General features: G+C 44.8%; 2 protein-coding genes across 2 annotated transcripts in view; both read right to left on the reverse strand.

Moving 5' to 3' along the window:
- Positions 1-100: 100 nt before the first annotated feature.
- On the reverse strand, positions 101-14,648 carry LOC127585229 (RCC1 domain-containing protein 1-like). Its single transcript, XM_052042526.1, has 8 exons — positions 14,337-14,648; positions 12,550-12,786; positions 8,593-8,746; positions 6,694-6,815; positions 5,645-5,764; positions 3,413-3,592; positions 2,478-2,507; positions 101-1,579 (listed from the first exon to the last, which is right to left on the reverse strand). Exons 1-8 carry the CDS (start codon positions 14,629-14,631, stop codon positions 1,425-1,427), a joined length of 1,293 nt encoding a protein of 430 aa, XP_051898486.1. The 5' UTR covers positions 14,632-14,648; the 3' UTR covers positions 101-1,424.
- A 2-nt stretch (positions 14,649-14,650) lies between these two features.
- Positions 14,651-20,348, reverse strand: part of LOC127585228 (protein unc-45 homolog A-like) — a 30,958-nt gene continuing 25,260 nt past the window's right edge. The window contains 3 exon segments of the mRNA XM_052042525.1: positions 14,651-16,187; positions 18,573-18,728; positions 19,411-19,528. Of these exon segments, the coding sequence (XP_051898485.1) occupies positions 15,915-16,187; positions 18,573-18,728; positions 19,411-19,528 (547 nt within the window). The 3' untranslated portion in view covers positions 14,651-15,914.

Here is a 20,348-nt window from a genome sequence, read left to right on the forward strand (position 1 = left end):
TTTGTCGCATTCATCACCAGCGCTGCTGCAGCAGTCTTGGTTCCATCCCTTAAAAGCCTGTTACCATCTATCTCAGCCCCTCATGATCTTATAAACCTCTAAGGTCACCCCTCAGCCTCCTACACACCAGGGAAAAAGCCCTGATGTCGCCTCATAACTCATGCCCTGCAGTCCCAGTAACATCCTTGTGAATATTTTCTGCACCATTTCCAGCTTCATGATATCCTTCTTTTAGCTTGTTAACCAGAACTGCTCAGAACTGTGGTCGTACCAACATCTTGCATTCAGTGCCCTGACTGATGAGGGGCAAGTGTGCTTAATGCCTTCCTCACCACCCTGAAAAATTATGTCTCGACCTGTTGTGAAAACTGCTAACTTTTCAAAGAGAATAGACTATAAGGGGCTTTCCCATGGCAACTCTGAACAAGGGCAGCATCCCAAACAATGTGACAACACAGATCCAACGAACATTGTCGACCAGGGTGTCCAATACAGATATGGGACCAATGTACCTGCCTCTACCACCGCCCCAGGCAGCGCATTTCATGCCCCAACCACTCTCTGGGTAAAAAAAACCTCCCTCTGATATCTCCCTTGAACTTTGCACCTGTTACTTTAAAGCCATGCCCTCTTGTATTGAGCATTAAAGAGGTGCTGGCTGGCCACTCTATCTATTCCTCTTAATATTTTGTACACCCCTATCATGTCTCCTCTCATCCTCCTCTCCAAAGAGTAAAGCCCTAGCGCCCTTAGTCTCCCTTCATAATGCATACTCTCTAAACCATTTGAATTGGAATCCAAGATTACCAGGCAATGACAAGACAAAGAGCCCAGAGATTATTAGATTCCATATGCTGAGTTGCTAGACAAAGGCATATAATACTGTTCAGTAACGATCTAAGTAAGGGGCTATAAGTAAAACATTACACACGATATGTAAAAACAGGGAGCAATTTTAGCAAAAAATTCAATATACATTTTTCTGTATTAAAAACACATTATTTAACAAGTCTCCATACGATCACTGATATCTTCTGATGCTCAGATCAGCTCTGCCCTGACATGAAGGGAGAGGCTTATGTTTTTCATTGCATCCCTCCTCACCCTGAAAATGCTAATCCCTGTAAGTCCACAATGCAATGGAGATCTCAGCTCCTCTCACGTCAAGATAAATGGTTATCCCAGATAGTTTGTCAAAGAAGTGTTACAGTCCTGCCCTCATCGGGATACACGACAATCAGGAGCATGAAACGTGGGCCAGCAAGTCTCCAACACAACTTGTTAGCAAGGCAGCAAATGCCCAGTAACTAATCAGTGATCGAGAGCCAAACCTACAGTTCCTGACAGTAAAATTCACTGAGCCACTCGGCTGATGTTCCTCATGATCCTAAACACAAACATTGCACTATCAGCGCACAATTCACTCAAGATTTAAAATTCTTCCCTTGTGCAAACGCGAAAGTGTTCCATGGGCCACAGACAATATCCAGCACAGAAAGATGGTTTTTTATGAAGTACTCAACAAGCCTTGGAAGGTCAGTGCTATCGGTCTGACCATGGCCAAGTTGTCCATAGTTCCCTAGAAAATACAAATAACACATAAAATTTATTCAAAACATGACTGCCTTCATTCAACAATGTATCACAGTGGGAGATCAAGGCATTTCACTCAGGAACTAGATATGTAGCACATTCACTTCTGTGGGAAAGTCGAGTGTACACAAGAGATTCTGTAGACGCTGGGATCTGGAGCGACACACAAAGTGCTGGAGGAACTCAGCGAGTCGGGTAGCATCTGTGGAGGGAAATAAACAGTCGACGTTTCGGGTCGAGACCCTGCATCAGGACTGGAAAGGAGGAGGGCAGAAGCCAGAATGAAAAAGTCGAGGAGCACAGTCTGGCAGGTGACAGGTGAGTCCAGGTGAGAGGGGAAGGTAGGTGGGTGGGGGACGGGGGATGAAGGGAGTGATGTGAGCAGCTGAGAGGTGGAAGAGGCAAAGGGCTGAAGAAGGAATCCGATAGGAGAGGACTAGACCATGGAATAAAGGGAAGGTGGGGGGGAATAGATGGGCAGATCATAAGGGCAGGGGAGGGGAATAAGGAAGGGTGAGGGGGCCACAGGAATGAGGGAAAACAAAGGGGGGGTGTTACTGGAAGTTAGAGAAATCAATGTTGAGGCAGTCAGATTGGAGAGGAAAGCCAAGCTGCCATTTTACAACAGGAACATCCCACGAATGTGCACCTAACTGGTCCACTTGATTTGGCAATGGTGGACAATCACTCTTGGCCTGAGCTCATGATCTGCCCACACCTTAAATAGTACACAGTGTTTAGCAGGCAGGCGTTCATTTGAAAATACTGCCAATAATGCAATATTCACACCACATATGCAGCAGGGCAAGAGCTCACGTCTTCTATTCCACAGAACACCAAATGAACCAAAACAGCAATGCAGCAACCTATTGTTTAAAACTTACCCCAGCCCCATGTGAACAGCTTGCCACTTCCTGGAAACAAAAGGGAAATGATGCAGTTTAATAGTGAATACTGAAAAAACTGAGAAGCTCCAAGTCACATAGTGATACACTTTTCTAAGTCTATCGATTAGTAAACAATGTAATGGATCTGCACTTGATGAAAAGACAGTGTCCTAAATTTCAACACTATGTCCCATACTTAAAGAATCAACCTAAAGTTGTCCAATTCAAACCAGAATTTTTTTTGTTTACATGGTGCGTTCAGTCGCATCACAAAAGTTACTACCACACAGTTCACAATGAAAATAGGAAAACGTGCCAAAATACACAAGAAGGGTAAACATTTCAGAGATTTACTAATTTTTCTTGTTTCAATAACTGGCAGAACATACGTCTTATTTCTAACACTTTGTATTTCTAATGTTCACTCTTCAATGTTTGGAGTGGGTTTTCTGCTGTCTGAATTCTGTGGAACACATTAATTTTCTGGATTATCAACAATGAGATGGCAGTAACAATCCATTGACAGCTTAGCTAAAGGGATTCTTTGGTCCTGTTGATGAGGAACACTTGTACGACCTGAGGTGGCAGTAGGCAGTACTGATACATTCACAATCTAAGCAGCTCTATAATCAAGACCTTTCATTTCTCACATTAAAATTCTGCACTTCCAAAACATTCAGTGATTAAATTTACAACTGAAATTAACAGACACACACTGAGAAATCAAATGAACATTATTTTAACCACAGACCAGCCTGCCATTCGCTGCAGAGAAACATTTCCCAGCACCTGCCGGTACCTCCTTTTTTTGCACTATTTATTTACTTCATAATTCATAGTAATTCCTATGTCTTTGCACTGTACTGCTGCCACAAAACAACACACTTCACGTCACATAAGTCAGTGATAATAAATCTGATTCTGATACCTACTGGTGACAGCTGCAGTGTGTCTCGCCCCACAGCTGACTTTGCTGATCTCCAGTTCCCCAGGGAAGTCCAACAGTGCTGGAAATGCTTGTATTGAAATGAACACATTTGTATTTCCTACGGCTGCTTTATCTGTGGTGGATTTTTTAACCTTGTCACCTGCATCACTCAGGGCCGGTACACCTGCAATGTAAACATTGAATACTTTAAGCCAAAAACACAAACCAACATTTACAAACTCTTAACCCAAGACAGCTAATGATGTACATTTTATGTTACTGAATGCATCAATTTAAACCAAGTACCCAAGTAATGTGGCAGTGCTACTGATGCTGATTCTCATTTCCTCAATGGGACAGATTCAGGAACAACCGCTCAGTGCAAAGACCACAACCGTGCGGTTTCCCAAAATAAATGTCACTAATGTCCATATGCCAATCTCTCCTTTACGGTCAGTGCAAGACATATTTGCAATGTCAATGGGGAAACACGTGGCTGTCCTGTAGAAACACACGGACAGTGGAGTGTCGGACAGGAGGACACAAAACAGAACAGAATGCTGCTGGGAACGTTAAGTTCGCAATTCAAGGCAGCTAAATGCAAGTTACCCACTTTGGTAGGACAAACCTAAAGAGAGAACATTATTTAAGCAGTGACAGACTGGGAAATGTTGATGAACTAACAGATGGGGCTGTCCTTGTACACCAGCCTCTGAAAGCAAACCATGCAGGCGCAGCAAGTAGCTAAGAAGGGAAATGGTATGTTGGTGCTTACTGCAAGAAGCTTCAAGTACAGAAGCAAGGAAGCTTTAGCATAATTGTACAGGGTCTTGGTGAGACCACACTGGTTTTCACACCAAACTTTGGGCTATCACGTGACGGGAGATTACATTGACAAGGACTGCATTCAACAGAGCTTAGAAAAATGAGGGGAGACCTAACTGAAACATACATATGTCCAACAGGGCTTAGCAGGCTGAATAATGTCCTCCCTTGGCTGGAGAGGTCACAGGTTCAGGATACAGGGCAAGACATTTAGGATTGAGATGAGGAGAAATTTCTTCACTCAGAGGGTTGTAAACCTGTGTTAATCTCTACCACAGAAGGCTCTCAAGGCCAAGCTGTTGAATACATTTAAGAAGGACATTTCTGGACATTAAAGGCATCAATGTATGGGGAGAGCAGTATGTCACTGAGATATAGGATCAGCAATAATCTTTTTGAATGGTGGAGCAGTCTCTAAGGTCAAATGCCTCCAGTGTTTCAATGTTTCTGAGTTTTTGCTATTTCCAATGGTAAGCATGTTTTGACTACCTCTGATGCTGCTACTAACATTGAAGGCCACCCTGTGATAATAAAGAGTCACAGTAGACTCTATCGCTACATATTTAAAGACAGTATTATTGGCTTGGTTAGTTAAGGCAGCAAGCAGCTGAGTCTTACTGACCCAGTCAATGGGACAAGCCAATAGAGCAGGAGCAGGTGCACAGCAACTGCTCTCAGTGAACCCACGTTAGGGCAAAGGAGACTCCTCGTCTATCAAGAGACCCTGGTGGGAATATGTATTTAATGTTTGATGAGGGCACAATCCAATTGAGCTATTAAAATGTACCACGCTCAAGAACAATCACTCAGGTGACATACAAGAGGTAATCTCTACACATGAAGTTGTTTCTATATAAAGGTCTTCAGAAGAGGAAGAAAGAAGAGCAGTGAAAGACATACTTGTCCATTAGTCAGCTTCTGCTGATAGAGAACTGGTACAAAATCTACAAACTAGTCTTTGCACTGTAGAGGGCATTTATAGCACTGCTAAAGCAAATCCCAAATTGGAAAACTTTCTTTTCTTTTTCAATCTTTTTAGTAAATTTCAAACATAGCAATAGTGATTGTACACATGGTGCGAGGAGATGGGCACTGCAATAATAACAGCTGACATATACACTCACAGGGAGTAAAATATATAATCTGAACCTCCCAATCTCTTACTAAGTGAATATGATACAAAAGAATTTGAAAAGAAATTTGATTATATGAAAAGAGAACCCCGAAATTAAAAAAATAATAAACAAAAGCAAACCAAAAACTCCAAAAAAAGCTGGACTGTACTGAAATTTCATCAGTTAAAAAAAACATTATTATGTTGTTAGCTCCGCTCCTCTATATTCAAATAAAAGGTTATTGAAAGGGATTCGAAGAAGGTCTGTGAAAAACTTCCAAACACAAATCTCCTCACCTTCCCCAGAGAGTCCTGTCTGTTGGGAGAGCTTCTGATGTTCGTCCCCCGAACACGATTTTGCTGGCAGTCCCAACTGTCCGGACTCGTTCCAACCCCACACGTACAGGTCTCCTGAGGCTAATCATTTTAAAAATAAAAATACAAAAATGTAATTTATAATTAAACAGAGATTGAGAAACAAAACTATTAGAGCAGAGCTCAGCCTGTATACTTCTTAGTTATAGAGATAGCTCCAGCATCTCACGGTTTGGATTTAGACAAATTACTTTTAAAACTCTTGTTGTTGGATAAATGGTGTGACTGTAGGGCTACTGAGTAGGAAGTCCCAGCACTAATTTTGACCTGTCTCCGGTTAGGTGGTCACCATGGGCTACAGAGGAGAAAGAAGGGATTGTTGCTGCTATCACAACCCTGTGCCACCTGCCAGAAAATATTCATCTGTGGACATTCACACAAGGCTCTGATGAGATTCCTTTGTAACACTGTCAACATCTACGCTCAGAAAGAATGGCACACTGACGATGCCCAGAGGAATAACTGTTTAGGCACAGCAGTAGAACTTGGAGTGTGGAGTTTGCATTCTCCCTGTGACCATGTGGGGTTCCTCTGGGTCCTTCAGTTTCTTCCCACATCCCAAAGACACGCGGCTGGGTAGGTTTATTGGTTACTGTAAATTACCCCAGTGTGTAGCTGAGTGGTAAAATCTAGGCGGAGTCAATGAGATCACAGGGAGAATAAAATGGGATTAGTGTAGCATTAATATAAAAATAGGTGCTTGATGGGCAGTGTGGATTGTGGACTGAAGGGCTATTTTCTGTGCTGAAATGATTTATGGCTCTAACGGGCTACCAGAACCAGGAGAGGTCCATCAAAGGGCAGTTATGGAGACAGTGAGGAATGTTCTCAATGGTGGGGATAAACTCCTCAATATCCATTGCCTTTTGAACCACCAGAAACACCAACATTGCAGGGAATTGCACATTCGAGGAGTATCAGGGATTTGAAAACAGAAAGCAGGTAAGACACAGCACAATATCAACCCTTACCACTGGCACATACGGAGTGCCAGGCCCCGGCTGCCAACTCAGCCATAGCCAAGCCATGTAACGCCTCCACAATCCGTGGCTCCACTTCATCCTCAACACTACCATGTCCCAACTGACCATGTCTGTAAACAGGGATAGCATGTTGATAAAATGTCAGCAGTGATTGGAGCAATCCAACATCTATTTTTACAGCACGGTACATGTTATAAGAGGCTTTACAGAGAACGGAAAACACAGCCCAGCGCATCACAGACACCAGCCTCCCCTCCTTGGACTCTGTCTTTACCTCTCGTTGTCTTGGTGTAGCAGCCAGCATAATCAAAGACCCCACCCACCCGGGACATTCTCTCTTCTCTCCTCTTCCATTGGGTAGAAGATACAGGAGCCTGAGGGCACGTACCACCAGACTTAAGGATAGCTTCTACCCCACTGTGATAAGACTATTGAACGGTTCCCTTATACAATGAGATGGACTCTGACCTCACGATCTACCTTGTTGTGACCTTGCACCTTATTGCACTGCACTTTCTCTGTAGCTGTGACACTTCACTCTGTACTGTTATTGTTTTTACCTGTACTACATCAATGCACTCTGTACTGACTCAATGTAACTGCACTGTGTAATGAATTGACCTGTACGATCAGTTTGTAAGACAAGTTTTTCACTGTACCTCGGTACAAGTGACAATAATAAGCCAATACCAATACCAACTGAGCAGCAATAAGAGGAATGTTTGTCAATCAGCAGTACAATAGGAAGGGTTGGTGTGCAGAATGCTTTTAAAGGTGGAAGAAATCTTCAGCATTAGTAACAGTCAGTACTTCAGTGTAATAACAGTACTTCACATAAACCCCATTAGACAAAGCACATCATGGAATGTTAGGATAGATGAGCAAAAAGCCAGATCAAAGTGGTGCAATTTAGGAGAAACTTAAAAGGAAAGATGTGGAGATGCTTAGGAGGGAATTTCAGAGCTTGGGGTACAGTTAGCTGAACATTCAACTTATAAACATACAACATATGAACCTATGAATTAGGAGCAGGAGGGGACCATTGTTCTCAAGCATGGTCTGCCATTTAAAAAGATTGTGGCTGCTCTGAGATTGTAATCTCAGCTCCACATTCCCAGTTGACCATGGTAACTTTTAAAGTCCTTGCTGAATAAGTACTTAACTGATTCTGCCTTAAAAATAGTTAAAGACTGCCTCTACCGCCCTTTGAGGAAAACAATTCCAAAGATTCACAACCCTCTGAGAAAAGATTTCACCTCATCTCTGCTTAAACAGTGATCCCCAGTTCTACATTCCTCCACAAGAGGAAATGTCCTCTCCACATCTATCCTGTCAAGGTCTCTCATCCTCAGGATCTTTCAGTCAAGTCCCTTTCCTTCTGTGATGAAGTGAAGCGAATGTAGGATACACAGCAACTGGATGAATGTTTACTTAATACTGACAACTAGGTTATCAGAAATGAAACCAGTAAACCTACAAGTCCAAGAAATATTCCTGGAATCAGCACATTTATTGTCCTCAGCAAGGTGACAGGGTGTTCTTAACCAATAGAAATCACATGATTGTGCTGTGGGTGTGCACCCATTACAAATTGGACTGTGATTGCTCAAATTCATACTGCATTAGCTGTCTATAGGCAGCAGGGAGAAGAAAGTTTCCCCATCTGGAGCCATGTTTAAAAAGGGGGTGAAAACAGCATTTTTACCAATATGGGTATTAGACTGAACCCCAGGATTAGATGCAAAAACACGTGTTCAACTGACTAGATACAAACCAGCAACTTTACAGTGATAGGATCTCTTAATATACATTCACGATATTGAGATCACAACTCAGAACAGTCTTCAGTTATATAATATTTCCCATAATTAAAGAAATAAGCCTTACCGTCCTGAGCCCCAGGAATATACTGTCCAATCAAAGGTCAGCAGGAGAGCATGTTCACTGCCAAGCACCAACTTTCTTGCATGAAGCAGTGGTGATAATGATTTGTAAAATGGAGGAGTTGTTGTAATGTAACCACCAGGGATTAATGGAAATGCTGCAAGGGGAAAGACAAAGTATGTAATAACAACAAGGAATTCTACTTTCACTCATCAGACCAGGCAGTACATGTGCAACTTTGGGCCGATCTGAAGAATGGACAAATTTAGAAATAAAACAAGCTTTAATTTGCAGGCAAAGGTGGGAGGTGCAGAAAGAATATGGAAAGTCTATAGTAGGGACAAGCCTGGGAAAGGTTAAATAACACAAATGTTGGCGGTGCCAGTTGTAAACAGCTCGTGAGTAATGATGGGGACTTCTCAGGGAGGTATGGAAAGGAACACATGAATGAAATCTGAAATACCAGAAAAGGAGAAAGAATTAAAACTGAACACTACAAACGTATGGTAAAAGGTCGGAATGACTGTTAATTCCAAAAACATTCAGTTCATTTCTGAGTTCAGAAGGCTGTAATGTGCCTCTTTCTAGAGCTTCTACTGACCATCAGTGCAACAATGTAGGAGGTGCATGAGACAACTGGAAGTGCAGGATCACCTTTGCCCAGGTATTACACAAAGAATGTGTCAAGAGAAGACAGTGGACGTCGGTGGAGATGGTATTGGTATTTGGTTTATTATTGTCACTGTACTGAGTTACAGTGAAGAGTTTTGTTTGTGCCATCCAGGCAGATCACGCTATACGCAAGTGCATTAAGGTAGTGAAAAGAAAACAGAATGCAGAGTATTGTGTTGCAGCCACAGAGAAAGTGCAGTGCAGGTAAACAAATAAAATGGAAGCGTGTACCTGAGGGAACAGTCACCTTGCAACGCTGAAAGGGAGGGAGGCGGGTAGGTGTGTGATGGTGGCATCACGTTGGAAGTGTCAGACATTACACAGGATAATCCATCGAATGTGGAGGCTGGTGGATTGAAGATGAGGACAAAGGAAACTATTTTTTTCTGGGTGGAAGAAGAATGGACGAATGAGGATTATAGGAAATGGAAACGACAGCTCTGTAACTATAATGGAAGGAAAACCACAGGCACTTCTGTGTGGAAGGTGATGTTGTCAAAACAAGTGCAACACAGGAAAAGAAAATGGGAAAACAGAATGAGTCCTAACAGGAAGCACGACAAGAGCAAGTATAGTCAAGACATCCAGGAGGGGACATGGGCTTGTAACGGATACTGCTCACAACCTCTCTCTTGACATGGAGATAGAGAATTCGAGAAAGGAAAGAGCTGGAGATGGCCCAGGTGAAAACGAGAAATTGGTAGCAAAGGTGATGAAACATCCAAGTTCAAATACAAGGACAGGAAGCAGCAACTAAGTAATTATTGTACTAGACAAAAGCGAGAATCTGAGTAGAATTGAATCAAGGACAGTTCCACATAACTTACACCAACACAGACTCCCCTGCTACATGTTTATTTGAAGAAAGTGACTGATTAGAAGGAGGAAGTTGTTCAAAGTGAGAACATATTCAGGGGGAATGTTTGGGCTACTCTTCAAGGATAAAGCAAAATTCCTGTTGTGGGACAGAGATGTAAAGGAACAGGAGATCCATGGTGAAAATGAAACAGCTGGGACCAGGAAACCAGAAACTGTTCTGGATACAGAGCACATCAGAAGTTTTGCAGATACAGGTGGAAGACACTGGATAAGTGGAGAAAGAACAGAGGCAAAGCAGAATGAAATAAGTTGTGTGAGACAAGAACAGAGAAAGTATGTGCTTTCAGCCCTTTAATTCCCTACATGTTACGAGCCAGGTTGCTACTTGGTGAACACCCCTTTTTAAGGCACCTGGACAGTAGAGTAGTGGTATGTGTGAGTGCATTATCTACAAGCTACAAGACAGCAAGACTATAATTGGAGCTGGACTGGCTGTTTGCACAGAGAGTCAAAGAGTGAGAGAGCGCGAGGGAGGGGGGGGAGCGCGAGGGAGAGGGGGGGAGCGCGAGGGAGGGGGGGAGCGCGAGGGAGGGGGGGAGCGCGAGGGAGAGGGGGAGCGCGAGAGAGGGGGGAGCGCGAGAGGGGGGAGCGTGAGGGGGGGGAGCGCGAGAGAGGGGGGGAGCGCGAGAGAGGGGGGGAGCGCGAGAGGGGGGAGCGCGAGAGGGGGGAGCGCGAGAGGGGGGGAGCGCGAGAGGGGGGGAGCGCGAGAGGGGGGGAGCGCGAGAGAGGGGGGAGCGCGAGAGAGGGGAGCACGAGGGGGGGAGCACGAGGGGGGAGTGCACGAGAGGGGGGGGAGCGCGAGAGACTGCTGGTCTCTGCATCGATGGGTGAAGAACAATAGATGTGTCTGTCACTGCAATCCATGTATGGATTTTTGGAGCAACCTGTGGAGTCTGCTCTGTTGTTAACCTGTCCTGGAAAGCAGGTATTTCTGTGGGTGGCCATGTATCGAATGTCTTCGGTGTGGCAGATACTTCAGAACAAGTGGAGATCTTCAGTGACTAAGGTGTCATTTGGGTTCCATCGTGGAACCTATGGATTTCCTAAAGTTTCTCTACATTCTCTCTACAATCTACTGTGGTTTTGCAAAAGCCTTTGCTCATTGTTCTACCCTATGACTTGCTGAACTGAACTTTGAGAACTATTCCTAGACTTGGGGTTTGGGAATTTGCCACACACACACACACACAGACACACACACACACACACACACACACACACACACACACAGATACACACACTTCGGGTTTATGTTTATGGGGTTAATGTTTAATATCTAATGTTTTTATTTCTCTTATTATTACAAGTAGCTATTAATAAAATAGATTCTAACACTTATACATGGCTCGTTGTGTTTCTATTGTTTCTGGTACGTAACAGGCAATATTTAGTTAGTGAAGATGGCCCAAGATTTAACTGCTGTTCTATGCGCACTGAGCAGATTTACCCAGACAAACAAGGTGACTTTGATGGCCTCAGTGACTGTGGACCAAAGAGCTGAAATCAGCCTATATCCCTAGTCCAGTGATTCCTATTTTCAACACCCAATAAAACTGTGAATACAAAAGAGATCTGTCAACAAGGCGTCTTGTATGGAGCCTTCACAACAAAATGTGACTTTTTTCCCTTTTCCAGATGCTAAATATTTGCTCCATTTTCCCAGCATTTTTTGCTTCCTAATCTAGGAGGCATGAAACTATTTAAGATATAAGATCAGGGTGTGAACCCAAGACTTTGGACTCCAGAAACTGGCATTGGCCTCAGCCAGGTAGTCACAAGCACAACTGAAATTCTCTTCAGTTGCATTCCATATTTCACAGTAAAATTTCAAATGTAAACAGCAAGTCTTCTCCAGAACCACACGGTGAAACAAGTCCATTACTTCAGGGGAATAAAGTTATGAGCCTGTGAACAGCATTATTAGTGACCACTAACCTACCCGATCTCTCCACAGACTAACCAATTGAAGCTATGGAGTGGTGGGTTACTGTAATAAACAGTTCATATAATCAGAATCCCACATTAATCCTATCTGTGCTAAAGGAGTTGGTCTCAGTTGATAGGGAAGTTACAAGTGACATCAATTAGCCTGTTTATACTGAAAGGAAGGGGAACAATATCAGTCTGGGTACCTGCTATAAATCTAATAGTCTTAACTAAAAGAACACATGTTGTTGTAAGACAAGCGGACTGTCCTGACTGACTGCATCACACGGTCAGGTATCTGGGGAGCTCCTGCCACCCATGCAAACAATTGCTGCAAGATTCAATAACCAGGGTGGGGGGAGAGAGTGGGGGGGGGGGGGGGGGGTGTGGAAGAGAGGATGATGGGAGTGGGCAGAAACACAAATGAGGTGGAGCAGAACTGGAACAAGGGACAAGATGGTGTTGCATTTTCAATCGGCATACCTGCATTTGGTTTCTCTTCCTCCTGCAGATGTTTTGTCCAAACCACAGCATCTGTGGCCTCTCTGGTACGGGAGAGGCTTGAGATGTCCCAGCATTGCACCCTGTCCCGCCACAACGTTAGCAGGTATTTCTCGGAGGACAGGATGTCTTCGCATCCTCGCAGATCTTGGTTGTTAATGTACATCTGATGCCAAGGGCCACCAGCAACAAACCCCCAGAAATAAACAGATCCATCATCTGGAACCAAACTGAAACAAAATTAATGAGATGGAACTTTCTCTGAACGTTTACTTTGATCTTCAGAAAGATTGAATGGGCAATAAAATTGTTGGAATACTGATCTGTAAACATATATTTCTTTTCGTCTCCTGAAAATCACACAGAAGATCACTTTGATCCAAGGTGACAACAGAAACATTCAAGCAAATGCTCAGCGGCTCTGGCAGCAGTTTGGAAAGGAAACAGAGTTGATTGAGAAACATTACCTCTATTTTGCTCTCCTCAGATACTGTCTAATCTGCTGGGTATTTTCAGCATTACGGTTTTTTTGGCTTTTGAATAGAAACATTGTTCTTTCCAATATATTTGAAATAGTATTACGTGCTGAAATATCTATAATGCCTGAAACCTCAAGTACTCATGAATTAGTTCAAGACTGTTATTAAGAAATGTCGGAGTCCATCAGCAGGACAGATCCAGTCATGGTGGTGAAAGAGTGGTATGATAAAGGGCTTATTCCTGGGAATGTTCCACACCGATTCCAACAGCCATAGAGTCACATGGCGTCAGCCCAAATGTAAGGAAAGGGACTGGCAAATTCAGCAGCACCAGTGAACGTTCTCCCAAGTTTGAAGAATATTCAGACACAAGCTTTTGTTAAACCATTCGGTCTTTCCAGGTTTCCAGTTGAAGAAGAGCTGGACCCAAAGGTGCTGCAGCATGGAAAATCATGGCATGAAAGAAACTATAGAAAACTTTTTAAGAGAAGACTCCCACATTTACAACATTTAAAGGACATTTGGACAGATACTTGGAGAGGAAAGGAGCAGAGGGATAAGGGCCTTATGCAGGCAAGTGGGATTAGAGTAAAGGGGCACGATGGGGCAGCATGGATGAAAAGGGTCCATTTCTGAGATGTATGTTTCCATAAATCTATGTCTGCACCAGATCAAAAAGTCTAATCCCATTTTCCAGTATCATGCATTTAAAAGCTTTTCCAAATATTCTCCAAATGTGAGGACTTCGTTAAACCACCCTCTTGGGCACCAAATTCCACAACTTTACAATGCTGAAATGAAAGCTCCTAGTCTCCCCTCTAATCCTGCTACCAAATATTTTAATTCTATCTCTTGATTTTTGAACCTTTTCCTAAAGTCCTTTGTACTTACTCAGTCTAGACCTCTCCAATTAATGCAATAATAAAAAAGACAAAGCATAGAAAACTATGGGCCAAGTGTGGGAAAACTGGAATAATGCAGGGGTAGGAGGATTTCATGGACTCGTCGGGCCGAAGGGCCTGTTTCTGTCCTATTACTCGGTGTCAAGAGTGGAAAACGCTGCCCGGGCGCAGCAATGGAAACTGTTTGGGAACCCAGCGCAGGACCAGGGCACTCGCCGAGACACAGCCCCCTTGCCCAGCCACAAGCTCACCCTTCTCCGGGGCCCCGCCTCTTTCCTCGGCCACGCCCCTCGGGACCCTGACCCGACTTTCAGCCCCGCCCCCGCCCCCTGCTCCTGGCCCCACCCCTCATTCGGGCCCCGCCCGTTTCACCAGCCCCGCCCCTCACCGGTCAGACAGGCGGAGTGACTCCAGGCGGGGGAGACCCTACAGGCCGTGACCCGCTGCCGCGGCCGCGGACTCGGCCTGGCGCCGCCGTTCGTTGCCGGCTCGCTGTCACCGCCCGCCTCAGGCCGGGCTGCCGGAGCGGAGCTCCCTCGGTCCGGCCTCGAGTTGCAGGCCGTCACCTCGCGGGGCTCGAGCACCGGGCCCCCGGCCGGTTCCACGCCGTTCACCGTCTGCCCGAAGAGATTAAAGCCGAACCCAAACCAGCGCCCGGTGTCGGCGGGGGCGGGGGCCGCCATGCCGCAGAGTGACGGAAAACCGACCGCCGAGCGGAGATTCCCGCCCTCCCGTCACCGACCTCACTCCCGGCAACCTCCGCGCAGGCCGCCGACATATTGAGAAGGGGCGCCCTCACTCCCAGCAGTCCCCGCACGATGACCTCTCTCCCATCAACCATTTCTCTCCTAATTCATCCAAGCATAATGGCTTTATTGGTGGATGTTTAAATAATTGTGAAATGTGTGTCATCAATGTCATAAAAACTTAATTTAGGAACTGTCCATTGTACTTCTCAGCAATATGCTTTCCATTAAACACTGGCTATATTTCACTGATTTTCTCAAAGACATTGGTTTATTTGGTCCAGGTGTACTATAAGCTTTTAAGGATCTTTGATCATTATGTATGGTTGTCTAATATCTTGTGTTCAGTCATTTTGCAAGTGAACCTTTTTATCCTCCTTTTCTGGTCTTCTCCAGGAGCTGCAATCAATTTTTGTGTGTTAGAGTCAGCCAATAGTGTGTTTTCAGCTGCCGATTACTGCGTGGCCTGATTATACATCAGATTAGTGCAGATTACAAACAGGCAAACATTCAGCATTACTTAAACTATGCTACACCAGACTGGACTTGATGGTTCTTTCTATGGAGAAAGCCTCTGGAACACGTTGCCTGCTGGTGTGATGAGTCCCCCCTTTGAAAGGAACCCGGGGATCTTTGGCTGAAAGGAGATCTCCTGGACTGGTTTTAATTGCCCAAGAGGAATTTTCTCTTTATTTGCACTGGGCTTTTCTCTCAGTCTTTCACTGGAGATGACAGAGCAAGTTTCCACCACCCCCTCTGCCCCAGCAGAGATGACAGAATCACTCTCGGCTGCAATGGCCTACGGGTTCAATCCCATGACTGACTGATTGTGCTGAAGTAGAGTAGTTATTTGGGTGAGCAGTGAGGGGGACAGACTGCCCAACAATAAAGCCTAAAGCTGGGGTTGAGGACAAACCCAACAAGTCTGATGTGCCCATGGGGGGAGCAAGCTTTGGTACAGTGACACTACAGGAAAATCCTGCAACACCTTACTTATAATTGCAGTAGAACATGTCTTAAGGCCTAGCAATGTTGCTGGTATCAATGCTCCAACAGCAATGGGCTGCCATTTAAATATTCAGTACTCTGTCGTCAACAGACACAATGTGGGGCAAATTGCTCATCCAAAGGTCATTGGTTTGTAGTGAATAGCATAGTAGGAGTGCTTCTTAGTTGAAAGATAGGCCACAGCTCCCCAGAATGTCCTGTGTTTGCTTCCACTATGGGCTGTCCCCCTCCACAGTGGGTTTAATTAGTCCGTACTCCACAGCTTGGTCGAGACAGTCCTTGGCAGCAGCGGACACTTTGCATTTCTTCTCGTCACCATCCTTGGACAGGGCAGACAGGATTTCCATCATCTCGGACTCCATGAGCAGGGCTGCAAGCTCCCGTTCCGCATTCACCAGGTTGAGTGTGATGACGACTCCCCGATGCTGCAGGTCAACATTAGGGCTCAGCACCAACGCCTGCAGGATCTCCAACCAGTGGCTTGTCTGCAGGGAAAAGAGCAACAAAATGCAATGAACAACTGCACTGCAATTCATTTCAGAGGAGACTCAAGAGCAAACAGAATGCTGCCAGTTACTTCTCCTCGCCTGGATTTTGCCGAGTCCAAGTAGACATCTGCTGCTTGGCAAAGGACAATCCATCAACTGCAAGACTACATGAGCATCAGTAGATCATTCAGCCTCTTGTGCCTGCTCTGCCTTTCGATAAGGTCGTGGCTGATTGTTTCCCACAGTGCCACATTCCTGCACTAATTATATCCCTTAATAACTTAGCCTTAATAACTGAATCTCCCTAGACCTCTTGGGCAGAGGATCCAAAAGGAATCAGCTCCCTTCGGGTGAAGAAATTTCTTTTCATCTCTATCCAGAATGGCCAACCCCTCAGTTTGTGAGTGTGCAGAGGCTATTTCACCATGAGAGTTATCAAATCCTTGGTCCCAGCCTGGAGGTAGAAGATTAAGGGTTTAACAATATGCTGGAGGAACTGAGCAGGTGGAGCAGTATCTGTGGGAGGAAAGGAATTGTCGATGTTTCGGGTCAAAACCCTGCGTCAGGACTGAGTGCTGAGAGCAGCAGTCAAATCTCCACCACTGCCCACCTCTCATTTACCAATGGCCTGGATCAACCAACGTGCCACAGGAACCGTTCTGGCTAAGATTTTGTGGCTTGCCACAGAAAGTAACAAAACCTGGGAACTTCCTGCCCTGAAGCAGCACAGTAGAAGGCCAGTCAGTCCATTTTGCCTATGCTACTTCTCCAATTATTCTGAGCCCGACACCTCCTCTCAGACTTCGTTCCTTGTGGCCCTGCAATTTCACCACCTACTCAGCCCCTCCACCTTTGACTGTGGATCCAATTCCCCTTTTGAAAACTGCGACTAAAACATCTCCTCAGGTTGTACATTACTGATCACTGCCACTTTTAAAAACTCTACTCCTCTCAACTCTGGTACTTTTGACACTTAAGCAACGACTGAACCATTGAGGAAACTGATCAGTCACTTCTCTGGTAGTGCATCTATGCTTGTTGTTGACAAAGCCATTTGTGACCAGAAACATTATCATTTTTAAACCCTTTCATGACTTTAAACGTCTCTGTTGACTCTTTGCTCCAAGTAGAGCTTTCCTATTTATCCACAACCGAAGAGGCTCATCTTGGTACTGTTCCAGTAAATGTCATGGATAACTTTTCTAAAGCTTTCTGGAGTTAAACATTGACCCAGCTGGGGCTTAATGTGTAACCTCCTTGTTTTGTGTTCCATTAATAAATAGAAGAGGCTGTGAATTAACAAATCAGGAATCCTGTGCTTTATTTTCTGAACTGCAGCTTCCCCACCCTACTTCAAATCTGCAAGAGCTGGCAACTACAACCCTGCCGTCTGTCCAGAGAGGTGGCTCTGCACCAGCCCTGGGTTCCTTTAATATTCAAACCCCTTCATCACTGGGTGCCCCACCTAGTGGCTTCTCCAGGAAGTGAAGGCTTTCTACAACTCCACACTACAGATGAAGATGCCACAAACACGGAGGCAGTGTTTAATTCTCACCAGCAGAACAGATTTACTGGTAGGGAACTAACTAGACAGGTCTCCATTTTGGCTCAGGATAGAGACATTGAACCATACAGCACAGAAACAGGCTCTTTGGCCCAACTCATCCATGCTGACAGTAATGCTTATCTAAATTAATTCCATTTTTCTGCAATAGACCCGTATCCCTCTACTCCTTTTCAAAGAGGATGTTCAGTGGGTTCGTTTATAATTTTTTAAAAAATGATTCATTCACAGAACATAGCCTTCAGTGGCTTATCACTTACAGCCATTCAAGTTTGATTGTGTTGGAGGAACAACGTTGGGAGTGGGTGTGGAGTCACAGAATGGCCGGATAAGCTGGGCTGTTCGGAGATTTCACAGAGGTGAACATATCTGATATATTTAGGAAAAAGAGAACCTGTTGCCATTAGCAAATGATTCAAGACTCAGGGACGCAGATTTCAATTGACAAGCAAAAGATACAAAGGGAAGAGGAGGATTTATTTTTAAATGAGAGTGGTTATGATCTGGAACTCTGCTGTTGGGAAGGTGGAAGCAAAGACAACAGGCCTTTGAAACAAGAACTGGATAGACACAAAGTAAAATAACATGCAAGACTTCAGGGAAGGACCAGGTGAGTGGGGCTGCGCAGAATATTCTCGGAGTTGTCACGTACTCAGTGGGCTAACCGGCCTCCTTCTCTGCCATAACAACTCAGTGACTGCAACTGGAAAAAAAAGTACTCTCTTCTTGGAGAGGGAAGATAGGGGTGGGAAAGCAAAAGTTAAGGTTAAGTCTGGAGGGCAGCACATTGAAGAGGCAAGATGTGTTCAGACACTCACCACCTGCGTCATCTTGACGCAGAGTTTTGGCTGCAGTGATGTCAGGAAAGCCAAAGCCCCTGCAGCTGCACACCTCAGCTTCTCGTCCTCCTCACCACTGTACAACACCAACAGCTTCAGCCGATCCGACTTCTCCACCAGAAACAGCTCCTGCACCTGAAACAATATGCAAATAGAACAATAAAACATTTGGCCAGATGCAAAGAAATATTCCTTTCCCAACAAAACAAAAATCCAAGGAGCAATCTATAGCCGGTTACCAAAAAGCAAAGAAAAACTGCAGATGGTAGAAATCTGAAATAAAAGCAGAAAACATCAGAGATAATCAGCAGGTCAGGCAGCATCTGTGGAGAGAGAAACCAAACCAGCGTTTCGGGTTGATGACTTTTCCAGATCTGATAAAGGGTCATAAAACTTAAACGTTACCTGTTTTTCTCTCTCCACAGATGCTGTTTGACCTACTGAGTATCTCCAATATTCTCTGTTTGTATTTGCAAGTTGACTTTGGATTAAAATACTCATTCGATTCAGGTCAGTTCTCATTCCCTCATCAAGCTCTGTATGACGATTGCTATTCTAACATCCACACCCCTACACTTTCATTCAGGAACACCGGACAATGATCCGGGCACTATGAATGGCTTTCCCCTCTGCAGGTCTGGTTGTCCCAGTTGCCTCTCCTGGATGAGATCACCCGAGTCAGCACAGAGTGGGGACAGTATCTGGGGCTCCCACATCACCGAAGTCCATACCATGATGGGCCATTTACCCACAGTAGGGACTCAAGAACCATTGATCCCATTGTTACGGCACCTGAGTGCATCCAGCAATAACACACCTTTTCACTCAAAACCATGTTACACATGCACTCCGTAGCTGCCAATCGAATCATCTCGTGATCTTCAAACATGTAGCTCTCAATCATTGGAATTGCTTTTTCCTTAATTATCTTCTGGCTACAAAAACAAGTCAAGAGGTTAATCAGCCTTGACCTAATGAAAGCACTCTCAGCCAAATCAAACCATTGTAGGTTCAGAAGCCACTCCATTATCCAAGTAGAAAATCTCAGAAGACACACCAGCTTGCTTTGGGGGGGGGGGGGGGGGGGGGGAGCGGGGGGTGGGAGGATTATCCACTTAGCCCTGGGGGAATTCCACGTAATGTGATGAGGTTTATGGCTACAACAGCTTTCACTTACACAGAACCTTTATTGTGGTTGCCACATCCTGAGATGCTTCCCAGGGGCTCTATCAAACAAACTTTGTAGCCAAGACATGCAAGGAGAGGTTAGTGCAGATGACCAAAAGCTTTGTAGAGGTGGATTACAAGGAGCTTGAAGGAGAAGGGAGAAGTGAAGAGCTTTAGGGAAGAAATTCCCAGACATGACACTCTGGTTGCAGACAATGGGTTGATTGAATTCAGGGATAATGGCGAGGCCAGTTTTGGAGAGCAATAATCTGAGTTATAGGGTTTGGAGACAATGCTAGGAAGGGAAAGAATCATTGAGGCATTTGAAAAAAAGAATTTTAAAATTGAGGTTTCCAGTATAGATCAGTGAGCACAGTGGTGATGGTGAAGAGATTCTGTGTTAGAATACAGGCAGCAAACCTCCAATTTACGAAGAGTAGAACAAAGGAGGGAAGCAGTTTGTTGCAACAGACCAGCCTGGAGCCTAACAAATAGATGAGGGTTTTCTACAGCAGATGGGTCGAGGAATCGGAGTACCCAGATGTTGTTATTGAGGTTTAGTGGTAGTCAGTGACAGCACTGATCTAC

Source organism: Pristis pectinata, chromosome 32, assembly GCF_009764475.1.
Source record: "Pristis pectinata isolate sPriPec2 chromosome 32, sPriPec2.1.pri, whole genome shotgun sequence".
NCBI lineage: Eukaryota > Metazoa > Chordata > Chondrichthyes > Rhinopristiformes > Pristidae > Pristis > Pristis pectinata.

Coding starts and splice junctions, on each gene's coding strand:
- LOC127585229 (XM_052042526.1), bottom strand. CDS start 14,631: ATGGCGGCCCCCGCCCCCGCCGACACCGGGCGCTGGTTTGGGTTCGGC. Junction 12,787..14,336: donor TCACTCCGCCTGTCTGACCG/GTGAGGGGCGGG, acceptor GTTTGGTTCCAG/ATGATGGATCTGTTTATTTC. Junction 2,508..3,412: donor ACACACTGCAGCTGTCACCA/GTAGGTATCAGA, acceptor TTTTGTTTCCAG/GAAGTGGCAAGCTGTTCACA.